The following is a 26,401-nucleotide window of genomic DNA, read 5'->3' on the forward strand; positions in this document are numbered from 1 at the left end:
TGAGGGTTAGACTTAATGGCCTGGGTCATTAGACTTAATGGCCTGGGTCAACTTTCAGAGGAAATCAGCACCTACAGAGGGGTGAAGCAAGGGTGCCCATTGGCCCCCGTACAACGCATTTATTGGAGATTACCAAAACTGGGACCTCACAGTTAGAACATTTCCACCGAACATTGGAGACTACTCTATGCTGACGACATTCTAATACTGGACCAAACTGCCATAGGTCTACAACGCAAACTCAACTCACTCTCAGAATATCTCCAGGCTAACGATCTGATTCTTAACTCAGCAAAAACAAAAATAATGACATTGGAAAAAACAACAACACGAAAAGAATAATCGAAATGGTCTTTGGCACGAGAAAGACTGGGAAAAATAAAATCATTCAGATACCTGGGAGTCACGATCAATTCAAACCGTTTCGAAACCCCTATGCAGGAATCCATGATCGCAAAAACAAAACTTATGATGACACAAGCACGAATCATGGATGAAACATTTTTGCATAGTAAAAGCAGTGCCTGCAATTACTTACGGTGCAGAGGCGATGCCTATGATACCAGAGAGAATCTGGATGAAACTGCAGGTCTATTTTGGAGGAAACTTTTGGCGCTCCCACAATCAACACCAATGGCGTCAATTCGTAAAGAAATCAACGTCCTAACACTAAAGGGAAGAGTCAAACTGAACACCCGGATGTTGCATCGGAAAATTAGATTATCCTTGGAGAAGATCTTTAAGGTGCTAAACAAAGAGCTAAACAAAGGCACCAACACCATTCTCTCTACTTGGGAGCAAAGAAACACAGAAACACTTGATGAAATATGAAGCTCTTGGGAAGAACTGGAAGGCAATCCAAACAAAACCTCCAAAAAATTCAAGGAAATGGATTGGATCCAAACACTAGAAGATGCCTCGAAATACAAATTGGCTTTGGACTTACCGGAAAATCATCAAAAACAAAACGAGCCTATGAGCTACTTGTTAAAAGGTCCCAGCAAGCAAATTAGAAGCACATACCTGAGGGCTAGGTTGAACCTTCTACACATTAAAGAAATTCTATTCATCAGAGGTCTCTAACAACCTGTGTAGATTTTGCAACAAAACAGGTACAGTCGAAACAGTGAGACACCTTCTACTGTTATGCCCTGAACTGGCCTCTAAAAGAATGACCCACATGGGACACCTCCTTAAAAACAGATAGTGCAGGGAAGAAGACTATTGGTGGAACATTTTGATGACGGGTGACAACACCAAAACAGTAATAGCAGTCGGACAGTTCTTTCAGAACATAAACTTGGCAAGAGAGGAAACAATCTGAAAACAACTTAGGAAAGCAAATCATAGCAAGGATAACAAAGGACACTAAAGGATCAAATGCTAGAACATATTTTACCTCTTTTGTAAAAACTGTGGGAAAAAAAAAAGTTTAATCAAATAAAAAAAAAGAATTACTCAAATAAACTTTCAATTGCATCCACAGGTGGATCTCCTTGGAGATATGGGGAGGGGGCCCTATCCCATGAATGGGCATGCAGCCTTTGTGATAACATCTGATAAGAGAAGCCAAAATGGCAAATGCTCATAATTGGGAAAATCCAGAAGGGCCCCGATTCCAATGTGGTTGGTGAAAATATGGGACATTTTAGTGGTTGGGAAAATTACAGCCCTAAATGTTGAGAAATATATGGTTGCCATTCATAGAATACTCTGAGCGAGTCCTGCGGGTGGGGGGGGGGGGGTGGGCGACTACCAAGCCTCGCCTCCTCCGATTTACATTGCTCTGCTGGGTACTGGTTGAGCTAACGATTGTGATCTTATACAACCTCATTTTAGTTGGTCCACATGGGGGGTGGGGGAGAACCCCCAACTAACATCTATATTCACGTTATGCAGAGCTACAAAACCTACCACTTGTGTTTTAAACAACTCACTTTCCTTCAAGTCAGAATAGCTCTATGGCTATCAGATGTAAACACCAGCATGACATTCCCCTAGCAGTTATTTTCTGCAGATGTACAACAATTGTGCAACTCATCTTCTCTTTCTTAGATGTTCTTTACTAAATGATTTTCCTCGTTTAGGGCGCTGAATAACTATTACCTAAACTATTAGGCTTTCTTTTACAATTATTTTACTCATTGCTTTGATTACATAAATTTCATTGTTATGTCTGTACTAAACTCCACTGTTGTCAATCGAGGATCTGGGCTATGCAGTACAAAATAAAATATAATTGAAAACTATGCAGGTGCCAGAGCATATGCACAAAACATACTTGTTTGTGCTTTCAAAAGGAAGAGGTGTGCAGCCACCACAAAAAGTCAACTACTTACTGCGTAAAAGGGTACTTTCAGAACATTCACATTTTTCCTAACAATAAACAGACGGTTTAGTGGTACTTCATCCAGTCAGCAAATTCTATCCAGCATATTTTACAGAGAAGGAATCTGGATACTGTCTTGGCCCAGACCCAATCAAAAGGAACAAAATTCGTTTTATTGTTGAAGCAAATTAAAACAATACATGTATCATTACATTTAAAGAAAGACACTTTGAAAAATACCCCCGTAAATTGGCACACGGTTCATCAACTTTTTTCAAAATGTTAAAAAATACATACTGCCAAAATGTATCCAACATAGAGGTTAGCAGCAAAACGTCTATATTGAGTAATAAGACCACAGTTGTGGGGAGAGATAGTCAGACAAGAGGCAGTTACTGTATGCACCCTCCATCTGCACACTGTAGCACTCCCAGAGCCAAATATACATGTGTGTGGCAAGACAATATTTCGATGTTCAAAACTACAAAATGAAAGTATAGTGTGCATGAAAGTGCTGACTGGGCTCTGCGTGCACAAGATAAAAGTGAAACAAAAGGCTAGTACTTGTGTTTGGTCACTGTCACTTTTCAGTGACATAAAATCCAACATCTGTTCCAAAACGTGCTATCTTCATCCATTTCAAACAAAGTTGCAAGCCACAAACTCAAGAAGACAGATCCTTTTTCATGGGCTACATTTTCAGAACAATAAAAGTAGGAAAAGCCCCCATCAGCATTAAGTTACGATGAAACAATGATGTTCTTTTTCGCTTTCCACATTGGTCAAGGTTTTAAACACCCAGTCTTTCCAAATCTTCAGTGTTTTATGTAAGCGTTTCACCTTTGGTAACCTGCACAAGAAACAACAGTTACAATCAGTGTTTTGACATGTCATTCATTACAGAAAAAGACATTCCTATACACTACTGAGGAAGCAAAACATTCCTTGAACCATACCCAGATTACTGACTTTTAATGGGAGACAATAAGATTACTTTAAAAAAAAAATTTAAAAAGTTGCCATCCCAACATCTTTTTCAAACCACGAAATGCTATATGTAAGCTTTAACAAAGTCAAACGTGTTTCTTTTCCAGTGGCAATAGTCGAGCATGGACTTTTGGCAACAGATTCAAGAAACATCTAAACAGAAGAATGTCTAGGGTCAGAAGCGGGGCGTCAGATGAGAATTAAGTGGCAGTATTTTACGAATATGGAGTAAAAAGGAGTTTTTTTTCTAAAAAAGGTAATACAAATAGTGAATTGACATTCCCAAAGGGGATATTCTTTTAAAGGAAGTAAAAATATATTTGGACTCAAACAGTTCCTTTTAAATCCATACCTCTTCGCACCTATTAATCCATTCAAATACAAAGATACATTTTTACCTCTTTAGATCAGGCAGGAATATTGGAGCTTCTGTCTGTACTGCTGCTCGGCTGCCTTCACATTTCTGAACATATTTGCCAAGTTGTATAGTTGAAAGCGGGGATAAGCTCCTACATGTGCGTTAAACCCACTTTTTATTTTTTAGGGAGATGGTTTGCCTATTTTTAGGTAGTAAAAGTCTGGCACACTGCCTACCTGAAAGGAAGAATCAATTTGATTCCTCTAATGGTCTCAGGAAAGAGGCATACAGGTTCAGTCATGCCCCTTCTTTCAATTCTCCTACTTTGGCAATTTTGTTTGCACAGCCATATATTTGCATTAATTTAACTAACCATTTATAAAAATATTGGTAGTTTTTTTAATTATGTATTCCACTACCAAAACTCAGATGAACCCTAAATCCACATATACATGCATGCATTTTATTTGATCAATTCGACTAAAAAAATACAGTGACCAAATGATGGTTGTTGCAATCACATCATACCAAAGGAATGCGAACCTGGTTGGGGTTAGAGCCATCTTTCATGTCTAAAAATGTTTTTTTAGACATGAAAGATATTGAAGATGAATGAACATGCACCCATTGATTGACTATCAGATACAATTTCCAGAAATTGTATTGAATTTGAAGCAAAATTTGTTTTGCCCTATGCTGTGCCCCAGTTTGTACAACGAAGTTATCGTTGCACCACTCATATGTCATATTTGAAAGTGCTTGCTAGCCTGTGATCCACCAAGCCACGAGCTAGAGGTTTTCACTTCAGCAACTCTTAAGCCCTGCCCCAACAGAATGGATCACTTCTTCAAACAAGCCTTCATCCAAATAACCACTTATCAGTGTTTCTTTTATGGACAGAAAAGGTATTTTATAATGGAGTAGAGACAGATCCAAAAGAGGATGGTCAAAACACCATAAGTACTAGCCCCAAAACGGTCCAAAAAAGTCATGGATTTGACAGGTATTCTTTATGGGGATGCCCAAACACAAGAGCATGTACCTTGAGCAGATTCTATTGTACAGGAATCTAAAGCAGCTTTAAAAGGGTGTGGTTAGTTAGACGTGTCTGATCAGTCGAGCAACAAGCAAAAAGATCATTGCTGATCATGGATATATCTTTGAAGGTGAGAGCCATGGATATCATGAGACACCACAAACTATCCAAGGGTTGGTTGCATTATGCTTATTAATTTTATATTCGGCTACTTGTTACCTAAAGGCATTTCCATTGTGTGCCAACACCACTCAAGTACTCAGACCATACTTAAGAGCGGGCATCAATTGTTCCCTGTTAAATGTAGTCTATGGAAGAAAAACACAGCATTTACTGCATGATCGGAGAGGAAAGACAAATACAGTTCCAGCCCATTTGTGGCCAAATTGGTGCAAAATACCCAGGGCGGTACGAGACTAGTCGTAAGCAAGGATGAGAGACTTTCCTGATCCCTGGAAAAGGGAAAATGAAAACAATAAAAATGCCACACCTACACATCTTGAAGATAGGAGATCAGATCCTGAAACAGTCTACCAGCAACAAGTTAATTCCTCCATTCCATTCCATGGCATGGCATGGCATAGCATATGGCGACAGAAAGTTTAAGGAACTTGAATTAGCAAATATATCAGTCCAATTGCCAGAAAAAGGATCATACTACCATGTGAACTGGCTAGAAGCATGAGCATTTCTTTTTTTTTTCTTTCTTTTTTTTTTTAAATACCGAAGGACATGAAATCCACATTTATATGGCTAACACAGAGGATCGATTTACTTCTCAAAAAGGAAGGTAAATGTACATTCCCAAAGTCCTCATCACCCAGGCAAGAGGCATTAGAATAGTTTCAGCAAGACTTAAAACAGTTATTTTCAGACCACCCAGAAGAGAGTAGACGTCCTCAATGGGTAAGAAAAAACAAAAGGTAGTGCAACGAAGATTCAATTCCCTACCTGATGCCCGCTGAGCTGCGATTCAAAAGGGAGGGAAAATTGACAAATGTGAAAGATGGAAGCAATCAAAAGATCCTTTGGCAAGTGGCCTCCCCATCATCCTTGTCCAAACTGGATGAGGTTCAGAGTTTTTGTATAAACTAAAGGAATACAAATTCGATGTACAAGACAGCTGCATATACCCTCTGTCCCACATGAGGGCAACTGGGACAGTTCAAATTTACCACCATTACAAAGAAAAGCGCCACTGTCCCCACCCCGTCAAACAGGTCGCTTTCAGGTTGTGGTACTTCCTGTTGGAAGTGCATAGGGAACATCTAGCCATCCAAGGAATGATGCATCGGGCCTTAAATCCCTGCTGAAGAGCACACGGATGAATACCTAGATGACCATATTGTGCACAGTTACACCTGGGAAGAACACTTGAAACACCAGAGATGCATGTTCTTCCCACAGAGATTCTGGTCACAATGCCAATCCAGCCAAATGTATCTTCTGTACAACAGTGATAATTTGGAATATTATACTAGAAATAGAGTGACCAAACAGCAAGTCACCAAGGTCCACGCCATAAAAAAGCCACAATACCATAGAAAAGGAAAGATCAAGGGTCATTTTTAGGCCTCACAGGTTCATTAGCCAGTTCTCTACTTGGGCCATTGTTTTATCATGAATGCTAATAAGCCAACCACCAGAAGAATGAGCAAGCCTACCATGAAGGTTTTTCTAGATAGGAATACCCTGATAGAATAGAAGTGTTGGGTCAACCACTGGTACACATTATTCTGAATTTCAAACTGCGGTAACCTTAAAAACAGGTGCTTTAAGGGTGGTGATTGGTGATGTTCTATCACAAACCAGAGAGAGAGTAGCCAGTTTTTTTTTTTTTTAAATAAAACACAGCAGAAACAGCTAAATGTAATTGCTTAGCCTGCAATTAGTAGACAGCTGTTAAAGAAGAGCCAGAAGCCAACAGTTTTGGCTTTTGTGTGGAAATAGAACAGGCATTGTCCAGGCCCAGCAATATTGCTGCTACCTGGTCATAAAATGGTAACTGCTGCAAAATGGTGTGAGAGCTAGGGCATTTCAAATGTACTGCCTGGCAAAATCCCATCTAATACCTATAGGACTTCAGTGTAAAAGCTACACATATTGCATATAAATAAAGCCACTGAAGGCACACTTGGTTAAGAAACGTATTACACCAGTAGCGCGATTATAGCTGCAATTATATGCCATTAACTCTCTGAAGACTAACTTGAAATTACATTGGCAGGCGCTTACAGCACAAGGTTTGGTAAAGAGATCCCAGGAGGATGTAGTTTTGGTGGTGAGGGGCAGGTAGTTGGTGGAAATAAACATAGGAAGTAGCACAGTCAATGAGTGGGTAATCAAATAACACTACAAGCTGTGTCTTGAACCTTATATCCCCCATACCCATCTCTCTACTAGCTTTACTCCAATTAAATAGTTTAGGTTTATAGGTGGCGCTGTAGAGCCACAACTAAAAAGAAAAGAAGGAAGAGAAACTAATCTGAGGGAAGCTCAGAGCAGTACCGATAACTCCAGGCTTCTGAGGGCAATGGAGAAGTCAGGGAATGTAACAAGTGGAGGAGATACTGAACGCTGGCCATTGACAACAACGGAAGCAATAAACAATGCAGAGAGACCGGCACCTACACCAGATGCTGCTGAGATGCAAAGCGGCCTGAAAACTCAGAAGAGACCTGGAGAACAACTGCAGTGACCACGTTGAAACAATCTAGGGACGAGATGTGTGAACATAACCAGAGACGTGGTGCGAGTGAGGAGCATGTATTTGCATTGGTAAGAAAGCCATGGAGTGAGGATGAACACCAGCGTAGATAAGCTAGGGTGAAGGCAGAACCTCAGGGAGCAGCGATACTGGTAGAGACGAGAGGGAATCTTTAAATGCTGGACCTGCAGGCCAAACACCTAGGAAAATTGGGCAGTGATATTTAAGGTGAGAAACGTTAAAACTTCTGAGCCGGTGTGGAAAAAAAGAAGAGAGCAATTTTATGCTGGGAATTAAGTCTTAGTTCCCAAATCCTCAAAGGAAAGATGAAAAGAAGAACCATTGCATGATGGAAACTGAAACCACTAACTCCCAGACACATCCAACAAAGACACTCAATAGAGTCACTGCTGGCTGTGGCTTGAAAACAAAATCGCTTTTGACAAAACGAACGGTGGCCACTGTAAGGAAGACATAGTATCAACAGTGTGACCACAGTTAAAGGGTGTTTATTGAACTTTCGCAAAGGGTAAACCTAAATCTACAGATAGGAGCAAGCTATGACCATCAAATAATAATAATGCAGTCCTAGTGGAGTCTTGTCAAAATAAAAGGGCCTATACTAAAAAACCTATTGCCAATCCTTACTGCTAATTTACAACCAGTGTGGGGTAGTGGTCATGAAAAAGAAAGAAATGTTCACAAAATTATATATCAGGATGTCCGGGCCGTTGGCCTCCCTTCCCCACGTTTTCAGCACGGGCCAGGCGGTTTACTCAGGCAAAGCACACACTCTGGCTTCTGCGGCACAATGATACAGTTCCATTATCGGCATCAGGACCTTCTGCGTCCAAGTCTCTTTACTTCTTAAAAGTCTCTTGATGCAGAGGGCCTGCTGTACAAAAACAAGATGCAAAAGTTATTTCCTTTTACAAGTATTCAATTTCGGTGTTCACCCTGGATCCCCCTCAGCTGGTCTCAGATCCCTTTCAAAAACACCAGTTCAACAGTGGATCCCAATCTTCTGGGCTCAGATCATCTTATTACATTGTTCAAAGAATATTCCCTCGGGTGACTCACAGTTCACCCAATATGCCCCTCAGCCGGGCTCAGATCCCTTTCACTTGCCCAATTAGTCTTCCTCAACCAGGCTCGGACCCATTGCAGTGTACATTAAACCATCAAAGACGTTTGCACGTGCACAGGGTTTAGCTTGACCCGTTGCAGGACCACTTCGATATTAATATTCACTTTTCCTCACAGTTCATATCAGTTGTATACCTAACAGACTTTCGAAAAAAGCACCCATGTGGCGTTGGACCACTCTGTCTATAGTATCTTTTCTTTGCCTCCCAAAGTTCAATCACTTCTTTGGTTTCCAATTATATTCACGTCGTTAGTCACATATGTCTCACGCACTGCTCGCCTTAGAGATCTTCATACAATGTTGCAGCTTGCAACCTTGGTTCAAAACACAGGCTGGTTTGGTATCAGTTTCTCTGACTCACTGGCTGTGCTGTCTTTATTGACGCTGCTTTGTTGTAGAAGCAAAGGCCAGTACCACCGAGGAAAGCACTCCTCCCCGCCTCGGTTATCGATGCAGGAGAGCCCCGGGTACCTCCAACACACTCTGCAGGTTTGATCAGCATTAGTTCCTGGTCTTAGGTTTCTTACTTTCCATGGCTCATGAAAGTAACGGTTTTAAAGGTCAAGGGCACTTCCCTCCTAGCCACCCTATCCAGTCCCGCATTCTTTCTCCTCGTATTAAACTGCCATCTTGGTACTGCAGTTTCCTCGAGTGTTGGCCTCGCTCAGAGTGTGCTTTCGTGCTCCACCTTTTATCTGTTGGGGAAGCGCGATGGCAGTCAGGTGTGTGAAATGATCAGTAATTGCCTGACCATTGTATTGGGACATGTCAGGTATACGGCTCTGGTGTTAGTCCGTTGTCGCTCACAGTGAGCTGTCCGTGAGAAAGCATTCGTGTCGCGAAAGGGTGTGTAACAAGGGCCCGGGGCAGGGGGGGGGGATGCAGTTTGAGTTTCTAGGTATCTTACCTGGTAGGAAGGGGAAGGAACAAGTTACTTAACTGGAACTATTGTTCTCCAGCATTGGTCTGGCATGGATTCACATGCTCATGAATAACGAATACATATCAGTACAACATTATACAACCAGGGGAGGCGGCAAGGCTCAACAGAATTACTCTTACCTCTGGAACAGACTCACCTCAAGCTAACAGGTTACGTAGCATTGCTTGGCCGATTCTGGACTCCTCCTTGGAATCCTTGTTGACGCAGTAGAACCTCGTGAAGGTGTGCGCTGACCTGTATGTAGCAGCCCTGCAGATGTCAAGCAGTGGCACATCAGTCAGACAGGAATGCCGTTATCGCAGCAATCACTCTGATGGAGTGGGCTCTCGGACAGCCGGGCAGCAGTCAGTTCGCCAACCAATGACAACGCATGATGCAACGCCTTCCCATGGTTCACAGGATAAAGTTCACAAACAGTTGTGAAGTCTTACGAAAACTCTTGTGCGCGTCACGTCTAAGGCACAAGCAACGTGCAAGGGCCCTTCAGCCGGTGACAAAGGTTTCGGGAAAGAAAACAGGTAACACCAAAGGCTTGTTGAGGTGGAATTCTGACGGAACCTTTAGCATGAAAGAGGGGTGCGTCTGCAGCACCACCCTCGATTTGTGGAAAGTCATGTATGGTTACTTGCATGATAGGGCCTGGATCTCACCCACCCTCCTGGCAGAGGGGATGGCCACAATGAAAGCAGTTTTCCACGAGAGAAACTTGGAGGTGCTGATGCATAGGTGCCAAGTCCCCCCCCGCCACCTCCCCCCACCGCCAACCCATGAGCCTCGTCAGAACCATGTCGAGTTCCCACGCCAGGGCAGGAGCCTTCACCGGCAGGAAAGATCAAAAAAGTCCTTTGAGGAATCCCTTGACGAGTCGATAAGACCACAGTGATGATCTGCCTGGAGACCTGGTGTAGCGGGAAATACACGCTTCTATCCAGGTGCATCTGGCGGTTAACTGGCCGGCTTCGGCCAAGAAGAGCAAGTAAGGAAGTATTTGCAGGGCCGTGATCCTCAGCGGGGTAATGTTCTGCAACCAGCACCACGTAGTGAAACACTTCCACTTGTGACATTAGCACTTCAAAGTCGACGATGCCCTGGCCTTGGCGACAACCTGTCTGCAGTCGGCAGACAATTGGTATCCACCAAAAATTCTAGAGCTGCAGGAGCCAAACCCTGCAGTTCAGCGTTCCTGGGTCCTGGTGCAGGATTGCACCTCCTTCCCTGGTAAGAAGATCTGGCAGTACCAGACGCTTGGCCATGGGCGACGCTGGGAGACTGAGAAGGTCTGGATACCAAATGTGCCTCGGCCACGCTGGGGCGGGGAGTATCATCTTGCACGGACACCGTCCGAGTGTGTTGGTGACTCATAGCAGGAGATGGAATGAGATGGAACAGGTGGGGGTTGAGGGGCCATGTACAGAAACAAGAACGCGTACCCCCTCGGCTGGTGGAACTTGCTGGCAAACTTCTTGCACTCGGAGCTCGCCACCGTCACAAACAGATCTGGGGCATACCCCACTCGGCAAACAGGCGATCCACCCAATCCTGACGAAACTCCCCACCAGTGGCAGGAGCGCAGTTCCCTGCCGAGCGAGTCTGCAAGGGTGTTCTCGAATACCGCCAGGTGCAGAAGGACGAGTAACATCCCCTGTCCGACGCCCCAATGCCACAAGTCCTGTGCCTCCTTGGAGAGTACCGGGAATGAGTGCCCCCGTGGTGGTGGTGGTGTCTGAAGATACTTCCCACCTTGCCTTTCAGGGACAGATGGAACGACTTGAGAGCCCAGAACACGGCCAGTAGCTCCAGGACATTGATATGAAGATCCTTCTCTGGCAACCACAGGCCTCTGGCATGCAGACGTCCAGTGTGCGCTCCCCATCCCTCTAGATAGACGTCTGTGGTGACCGTTTCCTAGTATGGTGTGCTCTGGAATCCCATACCTTGGGCGATGTTGGAGCGGACGCCCACCATACTATCGCCCGCCGGAACTCTTCATTGAGTGTCCATGAAGCTTCCCGACACCTGTATCCAGAGGGCGTCCAGGAATTCCTGCAGGGGCCGCATCTGCAACCTGCAGAGACGGACGAGGTAGATGTAGGATAACATGCCCAGCAATTACTTGATGGTTCGCACCATGGCCGTCCTCGTCAACAACAGCCGCTGCACCTTCCCCAGAACGGTGCTATCCTCTCCTCCGAGTTAAACGCCAAGAAAGAAAGTGTTGAGGCCGACGCCTAGGAACAGCGCGTTGTGCGCTGGCGTCAAGCAGGACTTCGGATAGTTGATGGAAAAATCACAGACTCGTTAGTAGCCGGATGGTTGTCTCTAGGTCCTTGGACCAGCTCCTGCGAGCGGGCGCGTAGCAGCCAGTCCAGGTACGGGTATGCCCTGGATGGGCCGCCACTGGTGCTAGGCACTTTCTGAACACACTGGGTGCCAACTTCAAGCCGAAAGGTAGGGACTTGAACTGGTAGTGCCCTCCCTGCATTAAGAACCGTAGAAACTTTCAATGTTTCCTGTGAATGGGGAAGAAGGCGTCCTCCAGGTCCAGTAACATCAAGAAGTCTCCTTTTTCCAGTTGGCCGAGCACATGTTGGAACGTGACCATCCTGAATTTTTGGGACTTGAGGTATTAGACGTTGAAGGTCCAGAATGGGCCTCCAGCCTTCTTTCTGACCAAGAAGTATCTGGAACAGAATCCGTCACTGGGGAACTCCCTCCATCACACCTTTTTGCAGCATGGCCCATACCTCCTGCAGGAGTGAGGTATGTGCTGCTCCCAACGGGCTATCGGAGGCATCTGCAGACACCTGTGCTGAAACTCCATTGTATGTCCCTGGGCGAGAGCATCCAGCACCCATCTGTCGGTGGTGATTTCCTGCTCTCTGACGAACTTCGCCAGCCGGCCTCCCACTGCAGTGCGCGGGTGGTGTCCCGGCGTGGAACTTGCTTGGGCACTAGTGTCCTGTGGGTGACGCTATCCTCCACCACCTTAGGCCTGGGCATGGGCTCTGTAGGCTTCCCGAGTCGTTGATTGGAAGGCTGATGGTACGATGAGGAGCAACCTTGGGAGGACCCGTTTGACTTTCCTCTGGAGGATCGAAAGGAAGAGTGGTGCTGCTGGAGGGTGCCCAGGGAACGAGCCATCTCAGCATCCACCTTGATGGCCTGTAGGGACTAGTCAATGACTTTCCCAAATAGGTTCTCTCTTTATCTAACCTAAATAGATTATCTACGTGTCGGCAATGTCCAACCAACGCCACTGTGACAGAAGACGAGGACGGGTTAGCTGACCGTTTCCTCACGGCCGCCAATAACACAGAATCCGGTGATGGTTGCGACCTCAGGCACGTGGGTGCAGATTCTGGCACCAGTACTTCTTCTCCAGCCTATTCCGCTTGGCCGTAGCCGTGCAATGGTTCTTCATGAGGACCAGGCCCTCCTCCCAAAGGGGCACTGCCATGATTGTCTTACTCTTGGCTTCCGATACAAGAAACCCTCCTTCCTGCTTTCTTCAGGCACACGCTGGAATAGCTCATCCAGTGGGGATGCCCTAGGCTGCAGAGACCCGCCGTGACGATATCCTTGTCAACTGTCGTTGTCATGACCGTATCTGTCCCCGTATCTGGGTCCACTGGGGGACTGGGGGGCCGACGCGGATGTGGAGGCTGAAATGGGAGCGTCGAATGCTTCCTCTTCTTTGCTGGTGGCTGATCGGGGGTCTGAGGGACCATTGGGACCAGGCCCTGTGATATCCTCTTCTGGATCTCCGACACCAGAGTGGTGAGGGTCGACAGGATGTCCAGAGAGACATCCCTCGGCTGAGCTGGCGTGATCGGAACACTAGGCCCTGCGCCATCGCCCTCTTCCTCCTCCACGTCCTTGTGCACCGTGTGTGAGGACTCCAGGTCCTAGTCGTCCCTGGACAAGATCTCCATGGCTTGGGACAAGACCTGGGAGGGCTGAGCCGGGGCCTCCTTGCCACACTGCTCCTTTCCACCCTGAGGGGCCGGAACTAGGTTCTGAGACAGTGTTCCCTTTTCCGGCGTGCCCACAGACTTTGCGAAAGTCACTGTGGCGGTTTCGCACCTCGGGGGCAGGGTTACTTTCTGTGCTGCGGGGGCTACCTTCACAGGGTCAGCCCCCTAAGTCATGAGAGCAGCCGCCACCAACTCTATCCTGACAAAGTCTTATCCTGTGCCGATTGACAAAGTCTTATCCTGTGCCGATTGGGCAGGTCAGCCTTCTTCTCCTCTGTCCATAGTTTCTCAGGCTTCTCCCGCAGTTTAGCCGGGTTGGACGATTTCCTCTTCAGGAGGAGCTGGATTTGCAGCTAGCAACGGAGGCGGAGGGCGACGTCGATCGCGCCCTGTCCACCTAGGGACCTGCTTCCGCGGTGAACCCAGTGGACTCAGACTTGCGGTTCTTAGCCTTGCCTTGTGCCCCCACGGATGAGGCGCCCTCAAAGAACTTAGAAGACTGCCCCTCGGACCAACCGGTCCTGGGTGAGGCATGTTCCTGCTCAGAGAAAGGGTGTTAGGGAGAATTCTCTGTTTGGGCTGAATCTCCTAACCTAGTGAGTCCCCCAGCAGCTTTGCTGGATTTTTCAGGTTTATTTTTTTCTCCTGCCAAGAGTGAGACTCTTTCACCCTCACTCTTGGGCATGATTTGAGTGTGTTTCTTTGAATCTAGATGTGTTTAATGGGCTAGGGGGTCTTTTACTCTATAGGGCTTCATGTGTTTTTGTTATGTGTGTTACACAGCACCCTCAGTGCAGTGAGACAGGGGTGTCATAGTGACCCCCCAGTATAGACTCCATACCCTGGTACTGACTACTGTCTCCCAGGGCATGTAAAGTCACCATTGACTTTACTAGTCTTAAATTCTGAACAGAACCAGTACAAACCATCATATTGTGGACGTACTGGCTGGGGCAATTCAATTGCCCCAGGGTCTGTTAGTCGAGGGGGCACGTCTCCGCCCCCCCGATCGAGTTTTGGCTGGTGGCAGTGGATACTACTTTTTATATTCAACCGCGAATATTTTCCTATGGGATTTCCTATTGTTTTAGGCTACTACCTTTATTTAATTATTTACGGTAGCCTCGAACATACCGCCGGTTTATTTAATTAATATTAATTCTCTGGTTGGTATTTTTTGCCAAAACTTGATTCTAAAATGGCGTTTGTGTTCTCTTCTGTGACTCCAACCCAAGTCGAACCCTTTGTTCCACTTTTTGGCGGGCTTCTCCACAGAAGCCCTCCAAAGTGGTGCCAATATGTCTGGGGTACTTAGGAGGGGTGGAGGGGAATTTAGGCACCCTGGACTGAGTTGCCTAGGCAACTCAAGTCGCACTCCGCCCTGATTGGCCCAAGTGGTGAGCCGGCTGGCTCACCACTTAGCATGTTTGAGTGACAGCTAGGCTGAGTGAATGGGGGTTTTCTGCATAAAAGCAGGGCTTTGGGGACTGGAACTTCAGAAGTCGCCACAGGACCTAAGAATCCGATGAGGGAGAAGCTGAGCCGACCTGCCACGACACCCCCACCGGTGGAGCCCTGCTGGACTGTCTCACCACTTTTCCCAACGACAGAGGAGATCTCCCGCCTGAGAGTCTTCTTCCTTTGACTGGTGGGGATAACCAGTTTCACCGTCTTTTCGCCTTCCCGACGTACCTCGTGGCCGCCTTGCTTGTGCCAAGCACCCCGGCAACCGGGATACCACGTTTTACCACGACCGCGAACAAAGGTACCACCTTTAACCGGAAAACTCTGCAGCCGGTTTCTTCCCTGGTAGTGCAACGACCTTCATCTTTCCTCAAAGTCGAGATCTTCTCTTCCCCTGGACGACGACGCAACTTGCACCCACTGCCAGGAACAACTGCCACCGCTGGAGGATCCTTCCCACTTAAGGTACCGTGTCCCGCCAGGCTTCCCTTGCCACCGACTGTACGGGGTAGATTTAGCCCCCGGCTTTTAAACCTGGGTTAGCCTGGGACACCCTGGCTAAACTTTCCTAAGCCCTCTAAACTCTTTTTGAACCCTCTGCAAGACTTTCAAAGCCTAGTGTAAATGTGTGATCTTGGGCGCATTTGTGCTCTGCTCTCTCTAAGAGTGGGCCCAGCCTTTGGACTTTGGCTCACCAGTGACTTTTGCTCTTCTGCCTTGCTAACAGTGTTCCTGAATCTTAGAGTGGTGTATCTTTCCATATTTTGTCCTTTTCCCTCCCTTTCTCACAAACTTATTGGAGTGCCATCTAGTTAAGCGCTCACCTCTGTATGAAAATTTACTGTGACTTATCTGATAAGGAAAAAGGGGTGTATATATTACAATAGTAACTGTGTTTAGAATATTTTACAATAAGAGTGCTGGAGTGTTTCAAACAGTGTGTTTTTAAATAAATAATTATATACTTTGATACCAAAGCTCTGGTCAGTGTTTGCTTGTATTATTGTGCCCGAGTGCCTATTGTGTATACTTTGCATACTGCCTAACTCTTCTTGAGAGAAGTCTGACTGCTCAGCCACAGCTACCAGGTAAATCTGGGTGGTGCAGACTGCTACCAAGTGGGTTTACTGCCAACACCTGTAGTCTTAAATCTTTTGCAGTGTTCCCCAAGGGAACTGCACAGGTTTCTGCCTAACAAAGGGGCAGAGGCCTTGGAGTTCAGCCACACCGACAGTCTACTGTGCCTATCCTTAGTCGTCATCTTGGAGAAAACAAGGCATCTCTCACACTCCCCTTCATTGTGGTCCGGATGTAGGCAGTAATGGCATTGCAGGTGCTTGTCTTCAACAAACAGATTCCGTAGCCCGCACTTGGTGCTGGACTTGAAGAAGGATCTTCCCTCCTTCTCCACCGTCATGGTCAGAAGGCACGAAGTAGGCCTGATGGCCTTCTGCCATCTTCTTTGACAATTGTGAAAGGTCCTGAAATTCACAGGCAACAGATCCCCACTGTTGGCAAATGGAGAAGAGAGCACAGTGGCTCTTTCGGAACAAAAATAGAACCCTTTTACGTCAAAAACACAGAAAAAAAACAGAAGTAGCTTGTAGAGCAAACTCAAGGACTCCCAACACTGAAGGGTGCAGTACAAATCTGAAGATGACTGCCAGAGGAGAGGATTGTCATTGGATGGGGGCAGTATGACCCGGAGGACAGGGATTGGTTTAAAAGAGAAACACAGTTTGTAAGTGAAACTGTTTTCTTTTACTGAGGATTCCCAGCCGGACGACGGGGAATATTCATGAGCATGTGAATCCATGCCAGACCCCATGCTGGAGAAAAGGTGTTACAGGGGAAGGGGAAACTTTGTCGCACCCTCTGGTGTCCCTGTCCCACTTCCACTCCCCAAAGACCCCTCATCCAGATGATCCTCCCGCACTGGTCCACCCCCAGGAAGTGGATTCAAAAGCGATGGCCGTGTCCTGGCCACCTGGATAACATATCTCTGGGGACTAGTGGGTAAGATACCCTCAGGTTTCTCACATACCCTTCCCCTATGCGAGGTATATAGGACTGGTCTTTGTCCAGGGAAGGTCAGGGACGAGATATATCCAGGGATTCTCACATATTCCACTGATCTTTTATTAATTTATTGTAGAGGCAAGGTGGTTTTATCGGTCTCTCGAAAATAACCAACAAAGGGGTTGATTCTGGTTTTATGGGTTCATGGGATTCCACCTTTTCCCAGTCCCATATTGGAGAGTTTTGGGAATAGTAATTTGAGTGCCAGCCGTTCTGGGGTGAACATTTTCTATAGTGAGGTGGGGTTTCCTGCAAGAGAGTGGAAATGTAGGGAAATCCCGACCCAGAGTGACTTCCTCTAGGAGTCCAGGAATGATGGCTGAAGATATTGAACAGGACTCACCCCGGATCTTAGTGTGTACAGGTATTTTAGGGTATGCTTCATTGTCCCCGTGTACACAGGTAACTAACTAGGGTAGCATTCTCGAGGTCCGTTGTTGTGACCAAGTCAGCTCTTATAGCGGTTTGCTTGCTACCTGAGTCAATTAACGCATTTACTTGCATCCAATTAACCAAAGCCTTTCATATGTGAAGTCAGCAGAGGACCGACAAACAGATGCTGAAGGTCTCTAGATCGTCTTTGGGTTCTTCCCACTCTTCTCCCTTTAAAACAGCTTATTCATAATTTTGTCTTACATTTTTTGGACAGTACCTTGCCAAATGCACGGTTTCTCTACATGAAAAGCAGAGAAGAAGGGGGTGGACTGCTTCCTTTAGGTTCCTCCCTTTTACTTTTGTCTCTACTTTTAGAGTTAGATCTCCTTACTTCCAGTTGTTCTTTTGGGATCCATTCCTGGATTTTATATGACCCTCCTGGTTTGTCTACTCCACGAGGTTGGGGTCGGTGGGTAGGTTTGTAATCTTTCCGTTCCTCACCTCGATAGACCAAGTGGAAGTGTTTGGCTGCAATCGAGTGGTTTTGTGGAGTTTCAATGGCCATGGCTAGGGTAGGTCAACTAATTGTAATATGGCCTTTTGGAAGAAGAAGGGAAAACAAAGAAGAAAAGGGGACAGGGGTTGGGGTCGGTGGGTAGGTTTGTAATCTTTCTGTTCCTCACCTCGATAGACCAAGTGGAAGTGTTTGGCTGCATCCGAGTGGTTTTGTGCAGTTTCAATGGCCAGGGCTAGGGTAGGTCAACTAATTGTAATATGGCCTTTTGGAAGAAGAAGGGAAAACAAAGAAGAAAAGGGGACAGGGGTTGGGGTCGGTGGGTAGGTTTGTAATCTTTCTGTTCCTCACCTCGATAGACCAAGTGGAAGTGTTTGGCTGCATCCGAGTGGTTTTGTGCAGTTTCAATGGCCAGGGCTAGGGTAGGTCAACTAATTGTAATATGGCCTTTTGGAAGAAGAAGGGAAAACAAAGAAGAAAAGGGGACAGGGGTTGGGGTCGGTGGGTAGGTTTGTAATCTTTCTGTTCCTCACCTCGATAGACCAAGTGGAAGTGTTTGGCTGCATCCGAGTGGTTTTGTGCAGTTTCAATGGCCAGGGCTAGGGTAGGTCAACTAATTGTAATATGGCCTTTTGGAAGAAGGGGAAAAAAAGAAGAAAAGGGGGCAGGGGTAAGGAATTGATCAACTGTTCTAATGTAATCATTTCTATTAATTCTTCTAAGGATTTGTTATTGATCCAAAGGGCTACAGTGTTTTTGGCAAGTTCTCCCTATTTCCAGGGGAGTCCCCATGATTTAATCTAATGGCCCTCAACGTTTGCTGATAGATATTACACATTTGACCTACTCTTTTCAATAGCCCTTCTTTGATGGATACAAAGGTGGCTCCCTGGGCAAGAATGAGTAGTTGGTAAGCGGTCTGTAGTTCACCTTTCAACAGGGCACCAAATAACCTAAAATTATGCTTTCTTCCCATCTGAACTGTTTGGCTAATCTCTCCAAATATAGAGAGAAAGTCCCCCAGACCTTCGCCTTCCAGGTATGGTTGAAGTATTCCCTGTAGTAGTAGGGGTCTGGCTTGCAACTCAACCAATTTCGTCAGGTTTTCTTGAAGCCTAGCTTCGGCCTGCATTTGATGGGCTGCCAACTGGTCTATAACAACTGGTAGGTCAGCCGTTTCTTCTGGTGGGGTAAGGATTCCCTTCATTGTTTTTTTCTGAGTCAGAATAAAATAGGTTTTGACTCCTTCGGATAAAGTTTCGAAGTCGTCTGATCCTTCTGAGTCCGATTCCGCCTAAGGGAACGATTTTGGTAGGTTGGTCTCTAACCCGGATGGCCCCTCAACTGATGGTAATGGGGTACCAAAAAAGGTTTTAGGGCACTAATGAAGGTAAAGGCTGGTCAGATTTTCAGTATTATTCGATCCAACCGTTCAATATTGTAATCGGAGAGGGGCAGGGTATCTAATAGTAATTGAGTTTTAATGACCAGGTCTTGATGTCCAGTCGGGATACGTAGATGAGAGAACAAAACCTCTTTTAGAGTGGTTACACGGTCAGAGGCTAGGAGTTCAACAATTCTATTTTCCCCTTCTGGTGGTATGATAAATATTAGCATGGATTTTTCAATTTGCTAACTGGAGGAGTCATCCTTCAGTTAGCAAGGCCTGGGTGATGGCATACAATTATTTTAATCTCTACAAAAAAAATGAAATAGTTTAAAAGTTGCTACTTGACCAAGGAAGATGGTCTCCAAATCATGGTTATGGGTGTCCATTTATGCTACAGTGAGGAATACTGGCACCTTTGTTTCTTGAGCTGGTTTTCTATTTGACAGCACTTTTTCTGTTGTTGACCGTGAGGGGTGGAGGTGAAAGAGTTAGGGTTGAAGGAGAGTTGCTGGTCCATAATAGAAGTAATCCAAATGTTTACAAGCTACTGGAAACAGAGCAGGGTGCATTGCCTTTGTGTGGGAAGGATTAAGACACTTAAATCCTGTGTGACAAAGTATAGTTACCAGAATCTTTGCACGCTCCCAAAAATTAAATAAGACATTTATTTTTCCTTTAACTAGAAAGCATAATTTTCTATATTCACACATGAGATGTTGCATTTATCTTTACACCACAATTCAGTAGAGAGGTCTACATTTTAAGATGAGGTTGCAGACTCCATATTCTTTTTTATTTTTTATTGTGAGCTGGGACACAGATTCAAATGCAATGATATTAGCATATGGCTACACCTTTTAAATTTAATATGAAAAACAGCAGCAAAGTGGCTTTGAAAACATGCATCAATTGTCAAAAACAATTCCTTTTTTTCCCCAACCAAAGTTTTATTCAACAGCTCAGTTCACATACATGGGTAGCTTACATCCTTTTGCATGCAGTGAACGTTATATTTCTTTCAAAGTCTTAAACTCCAACTTCAATAACTTTCCCCCTACCTACCCTCCCCCAGTCCTCTCAGCCCTCGTTCCTCTTCTTCCACCAAAATTCCCAGTGCCTAAAGTCTCTTCGGGATATATAAATGAAGCGTGTCCCGGATTGCATACTGTATGAAAGGCGACCAAACTTTACTAAAAGTCAACCTCGCCCCTCTTATTATCGCTGTCATTTTCTCCACATCTATAGTGTCGCAGACTGCGTAGTACCACTATACAATGGATGGGGGTTCCTTCTGATTCCACTGCCTCGCTAGGCATCTCTTCGCAGCCATCATTAGATTCGCCTATAGCCTTCCTTGCCCCCTGCCCCCTGTTGCTGGTCAAACATGGTGCCCAGGAGTATCTCCAACCCCTCAAAATCCCTTTCTATTTCCATTACCTCCAGCACCTTGGACTTTACCTCCTGCCAGAAGTGTTTGAATCGCTGGCAACTGCATCATATATTTTATGTAGCCTCTCTGGTATGCAATGCCAGTGATGAAGGAGCTTGTACTGCAGTTCCTGGCGTTGTACCGAAATGTATGAGGTGTGCCAGCTCCTCAACACCCTGTCCCATTCTTTGTCAGTGAACGCATTCCCTTTAATCCTCTCCCACTTATCCCCCATGGCTCCTCCTTCATTAGGATCTTGTATATAACTGAGATCAATCCTCTATTGTTCTCTGTAGATGTCATCAACTTTTCCCACATGTTCCTTCATGGCCCCTTCCATAATTGTGGGTGTCCCTGCCCAATCCCTCAGCTGTTGATATGCAAACCGGTCCTAGTCCTTCAGACCTAACTCCCTTTTACAATCTGCAAATGTCTGGAATCGTGTACCTTCATAGAGGTCGCGAATAACCCTGTTTCCCCCCCCCACCCCCTTCCATCCATCCATCTCTTGAACCTGCCAGACTCTTTGCCCAGCGGGAAGGCAGGAATTCCAAATACGTGCGTGTGAGGAGCTGGCCACAGTGACAGATTAAACCTACGATTCCCCAATAATCCCACTGGCCTGTCTCCCCTCCCATCACCTCCCACAGGTGCTCTCCCGCCACCGCTCGTTCCATACCTACCCAGTGCTTCTGGTTCTCTGGCCTTCCCCACTCTGCAAGTGCCCTCAGTTGCGCAGCCTGGTAATATTTGTTTGGGTATGCCACTCACCCCCCTGTGCCTTATTCCTGAACAGCATCTTCCTTCCAATCCTCAGCTTCTTCCCTCCCCATATGAAGTTCATAATGCATTCTTGGATCTCCTTCATGAGCTTCCCAGGTATTGCTACGGGGATTGTTTCGACAAGTACAATAGCCTAGGTAGCACCTTCATCTTAATCATACCTACCCTTCCGAACTAGGATATGTATAGATTCCTCCATCTCGCTAGATCTGCTTTAAATTGCTTAGGCAGCGGACGGTAGTTGCTTCCTACTATTTGTCTTATGGAAGCGGTTAGATTCACCCCCAGGTATTTAACTGGACCCGTCGCCCACCTAAAAAAAAAAGGGTTGCCTCTTGCCAATTGGGTCTTTTCCGATTCCCCCCAAGGAAAAGTTCAGAATTTCTGACTTCCCAAGATTAACTTTAAACCCTGAAACTTCAGAGCACGCTCTTATCGTCCCCATTATCGCTGGCAGCGACTTCCCCGGCTAAGTGATCATTAGGATCAAATCATCCGCAAACAGCCCCATCTTGTGTTGCGTACCTGCCCTACTAACCCCTCAGATCTCCTAATGACCCCTTATCTGGTGCACAAAGGGTTCCATCACTAGAGTGGCACCCCTGCTTCAACCCCTTCTTATTAACAATGGGTCAGTTAGACGCCCACCGACTTTCACTTTAGCTTGTGGGCATTGGTAATTAGCCTTTATCATTCTCACAAAGATTGGACCCAATCCACCTTTTGTAGTATTTGCTCCATGAAGGCCCAGTTGACCTGATCAAATGCCTTCTCGGCATCTAACATCATTAGGCATGTAGGGGCACTTCTGACACCCCCCACCCCCGCCCGCTTTGTCTATCACATGTAACACCCTCCTTATGTTGTCAAACGTATTGCACCCCTGTATGAACCCAGTTTGGTCCTGCATCACCAGCCCCGGTAGTATCCCTTCTAGCCTTGCCGCTGGCACCCTTGTGTAGATCTTGGCATCCACATTAATATGTGCTATGGGCCGGTTTGAGAGCACATACAGGTTCTTCCTTGCTTTTTCTCTCTTATCTCACTAAAGTGGTTAAATAGGTCAGTGAGGATTCCTGCCAATAAGTTCCAAAATGGTGTATAAAATATTGCCGTTAGTCCATCCTCCCCTGTGCTTTTGTTTGTCTCTATGCGGGATATTGCCCTTTGCACCTCTTCCAACCCTATGGGCTCTTACAGCTTTTCCTTTTGCTAAGGTATTGGGCTCGACCCCTCCCAGCCCTCCAGATATGCTGCTCGCTTCCTCTCCTCCACTGGGTGTTCCCTATATAAATCTGCATAGAAATCCCTTACAATGTCTTAGCCCCCTCCGCCCCCACCCGCCCCCACCCGCCTTCCATCCTTGTCCTCCGGCGCGTCCATGAATGCCTTTTGTTCTCTAGCCCTCAATTGTCTTGCTAGCGCCATTCCCACTTGATTGCCCTGCTCATAAAACCTCGGTCTGCTCCTTAATAGAGTGCTCTCCACTGACCTATTTGTTATTTGCCTCAGTGGCCCCTCACATGGGCTTCTCTTTCCCCCTCTGCTTCCCTCCACCTCCCTACGCTTCTCTCGAATCTTCTTAGACGCCTCTATGAAGAACCCCTTTATATGCCGGTCTGCCTGAGGGCGGGCTGGCCATGGTGGCTTGTGTTACTGAAAACACTATGTGAACTTGCAATTGAAGGTGCTGGCTTGGAGTGCTTCTAAGCGTTTAATTTTGTATACTTTACCTTATGGGTGTTCTGTTACCACCCCCTTGTCTCGTGGTTGTTTTGTTTATGTCATAAAATACAATAAAATGTTTTAATAAAAAAAAACAAATCCCGTATTTCTTCTCAACCTGTTGCCTCACCTCATGGCCCCTGAGCTGGTATTCCTCCAGTCTCCAGCCCCCAGCCCCCAGCCCCTCTCCCCTCTGCGGGCGTTGCCTCCTTCCCACTCTAGTGTGACCGCAGCATGGTCAGAAAGTGTCATGTGTCCCATTAGTATATCACTGGTCACCTGGACTATACCTCGGGTTGCCATTACATAATCTATTCTGGAATAGGTCTTGCGGACATGAGAGTAATAAGAATAATCTCTTTGAGGATGCCTTGCCCTCCACACGCCGCATAGCCCCTCCTCCCAAAGCCTGCCCACTAGTTTCCTGTCCATCGTACCAGTCGCATGGCCCCTCAGTCCCCCTGCCGCCCCAGACCTGTCCCATACAGGGTCTGCTGCCAAGTTAAAATCCCCGGCTATAATCATTTCCCTGTCCCCAAATTTGCCAAGCTCTTCCAGGAATCCTCCCAGGAAGGATTCTTGTCCCTGGTTGGGGGCGTACACTGATGCCCATGTATACAACAGGCCCTTTACTCTCCCTTTCACCATCACATACCTCCCTTCCATATCCCGCTTAACCTTGGTTCCTTCCATTTTTATGCTTTTATGGATTAGGATTGCCACCCCTGCAAGCTTGGTTCTCGCCAGGGCATGGTACTGCTGTGTGTAATTCCTGCTGCGCAGGCGTCCCTCATCCTCCCTCACTAGGTGAGTCTACTGCAGGCAAACTATTTCTGGCCCATCCTTATCTAACCATCTCAGAACCGCTACCTTCTGGTTGGGGCTGTTCAGTCCCCTCACATCCCATGTTCTCAGTCTATACATTACTCTTTAAGAAAATTCCCCCCGGTATACTCCGGCACTGTCAGTTCCCTCCATGCTGTTGAGCCATCGCCTCTCTCCGCCTGTCGGACTGGTTATGAATTCCCCCCCATGGAACTGTCCCTGGAACCTCATCCACATTCTCAATGTGGTCCCACTTGGTGAAACATACATGGTATCACAGCACCACCATACCCCCCCACCACCACCCATACATTGCTTAACAAACATCAGGCTATATTCTAGTCCGTATGATGCAGCTCCTTTCATACTGCGCCTCCTCAAGTCTTCCTCGCCTTGTTCCTAGTCCAGCCCTGCGGTCCAGGTCAGGCTACAGATGTTGTTTCTTGATGGGCTTCCATATTATCACTTCCCGTCTCCTTAGTTCACCCCCAGGGCCCTTAGCCCATCCTCAACCTGGGTGACTGTCTTTTCTTCGTTGCCAATGCGGAATTTAATCTGTGTCGGGATGAGATAGATATATATATATATATATATATATATATATCTCTTAGCTTCCTTTTATTAACTTTCTCCGTTAGTGGTTTGATATACCAGCACTTCGTGCCCCCTCACTCGGATCTTGCCCTTTGTTCTGGCCGCCCCTATTAACTGTGCCTTGTCCTTGTAGTTGTGCATCTGAACAAAGATGTCTCAGGGTCTCGCCACTGGGTCAGTTCTGCAGTTCCACACTCCGTGGGCTCTCTCAATCTCCATGATTGGGGCCGCCTCTCGTTCCACCAGTTTCTCAAGTATTTCCCTCTGATGCCTCTAGATCAGAGTCCTCCGCTCCTTCCCCCAGGTTCTTGATCCGAATGATTTCCGTCTCTCTCTCCCTCCCTCCCCCCCTCCCTCCCTTTCTCCCACCCTCTCTACCAGTGAGTCAATGTCTCTCCTGTTGCTTGCGATAGCTAGAGATAGCTCCTATCTTATGCTTGCGCCCTCCGGCCTTGACGGTGTCCGTTAGCTCGCCTTTGAATTTGGCCAGCGCTGCAAGCAAATCTTCCTTCGTGAGGGCCATCGTTCTGTTGCGTCAGACTGCTAAAGGGAAGCTTTGTACGCGACCCTTGCTGCGCCCTTCCTGCTCCTGCTCACCCAGGTTGTTTTTTTTTTTTTGGTTCCATCAGATTCTGGTTACTCCATTGATGCCATTCTCCCTGCACGTTGGCCCAGCTAGCCTGGCTCCTTCGGGGGCATGTCACCACTGACCAGCTCGTGTCCCTCTGCCATGTTCCTGACTGTTCGGTTGACCCCTCATCTGCGGTCCGCACTCTACAGGCCCCTGCTCCTTTTCCCCCACCGCACGTGGTCTTTCGCGGTTATCTGGTGCAGTACCTTTGCAGCTTTTAGTACCCAGAGTCCTCATTTGTCGGTGACTGGGGCCCTTAGAACAACTCCTCCTCCTCCTCCTCCTCCTCCTCCTCCCCCCCCCCCCCCCGCCGCCGCCTGAGGGGGTATCACAGCCCGCTGTTTGCTTTGCCAAGTTCATACCTCGAGCTGGGCTCCTCTCTGGTCTGCCTGCTCCCCGTGAGTGCCCCAGAGTGCGGAGGCCCCGTGCCTGCCAACCGTATCACCACTGGGGGCCCCCCCAGCCTTCCCCAAGTGGCTAACTTTCAAACTGCATGCCCCGCATTGATTCCTAGCCCCCGCCTTCGGCCTTGGCAGTGCCGCGACTTCCTGGAAGCCCCTCTGCCTTTCGCGTGCAGTCGGATCTCAGCAGCTCTTACCGGGCCGCTCCCTTCACCAGCATCCATTTCTTGGTGCTCCGGTGACTCCCTCCTTCACTCGATCCCACGGGTCCTTCCACCACCTTGGCCTCTCCTGCGAACCTTGTCAGACAGATCCCAGTGCCTCCTGTGCTCCGCCACAGGAGGCACTGGGATCCGCCACACAATCCCTACTCTGCCGCAACTTCTCCTTCTGTTGAGGCTGTCGTCTCGCGGCTCTGCCTCCTGCTCTTCTAGCTGGTTGTGCTCTCCGCAGTCCCTGCACACCCTCCACTTCAGCGCTCCGTACCTCCTTGGTTCACGTCCCGCTCCTCATCTGCCGGGTTCCTGCCTGGGTCCTGGGTTGTTTGCTCCTCTCCACCTCCCGCCAACCACCACTCAGCTCCTCTTTTGCCCAGCCGCTCAGCTACACTGAGGAAGGCTTGTCTCGCTCTCACTGTGTTCCACTCCCCACGTTCCACTCCCCGCAATGCGAGCAGCTTGCCCGATCTCTTCTCCCTCGTTGCTCCCGGA

General features: G+C 47.1%; 1 protein-coding gene across 1 annotated transcript in view; it reads right to left on the reverse strand.

The window, feature by feature from the left end:
* Nucleotides 1-2,480: 2,480 nt before the first annotated feature.
* The window catches only part of BRK1 (BRICK1 subunit of SCAR/WAVE actin nucleating complex), a 63,194-nt gene continuing 39,273 nt past the window's right edge, over nt 2,481-26,401 (reverse strand). The window contains exon 3 of the mRNA XM_069643853.1: nt 2,481-3,179. Within this exon, the coding sequence (XP_069499954.1) occupies nt 3,153-3,179 (27 nt within the window). The 3' untranslated portion in view covers nt 2,481-3,152. The remainder of the gene's footprint in view (nt 3,180-26,401) is intronic.

This window comes from Ambystoma mexicanum, chromosome 2p (assembly GCF_040938575.1).
Source record: "Ambystoma mexicanum isolate Mex_15411 chromosome 2p, UKY_AmexF1_1, whole genome shotgun sequence".
Classification (NCBI taxonomy): Eukaryota; Metazoa; Chordata; class Amphibia; order Caudata; family Ambystomatidae; genus Ambystoma; species Ambystoma mexicanum.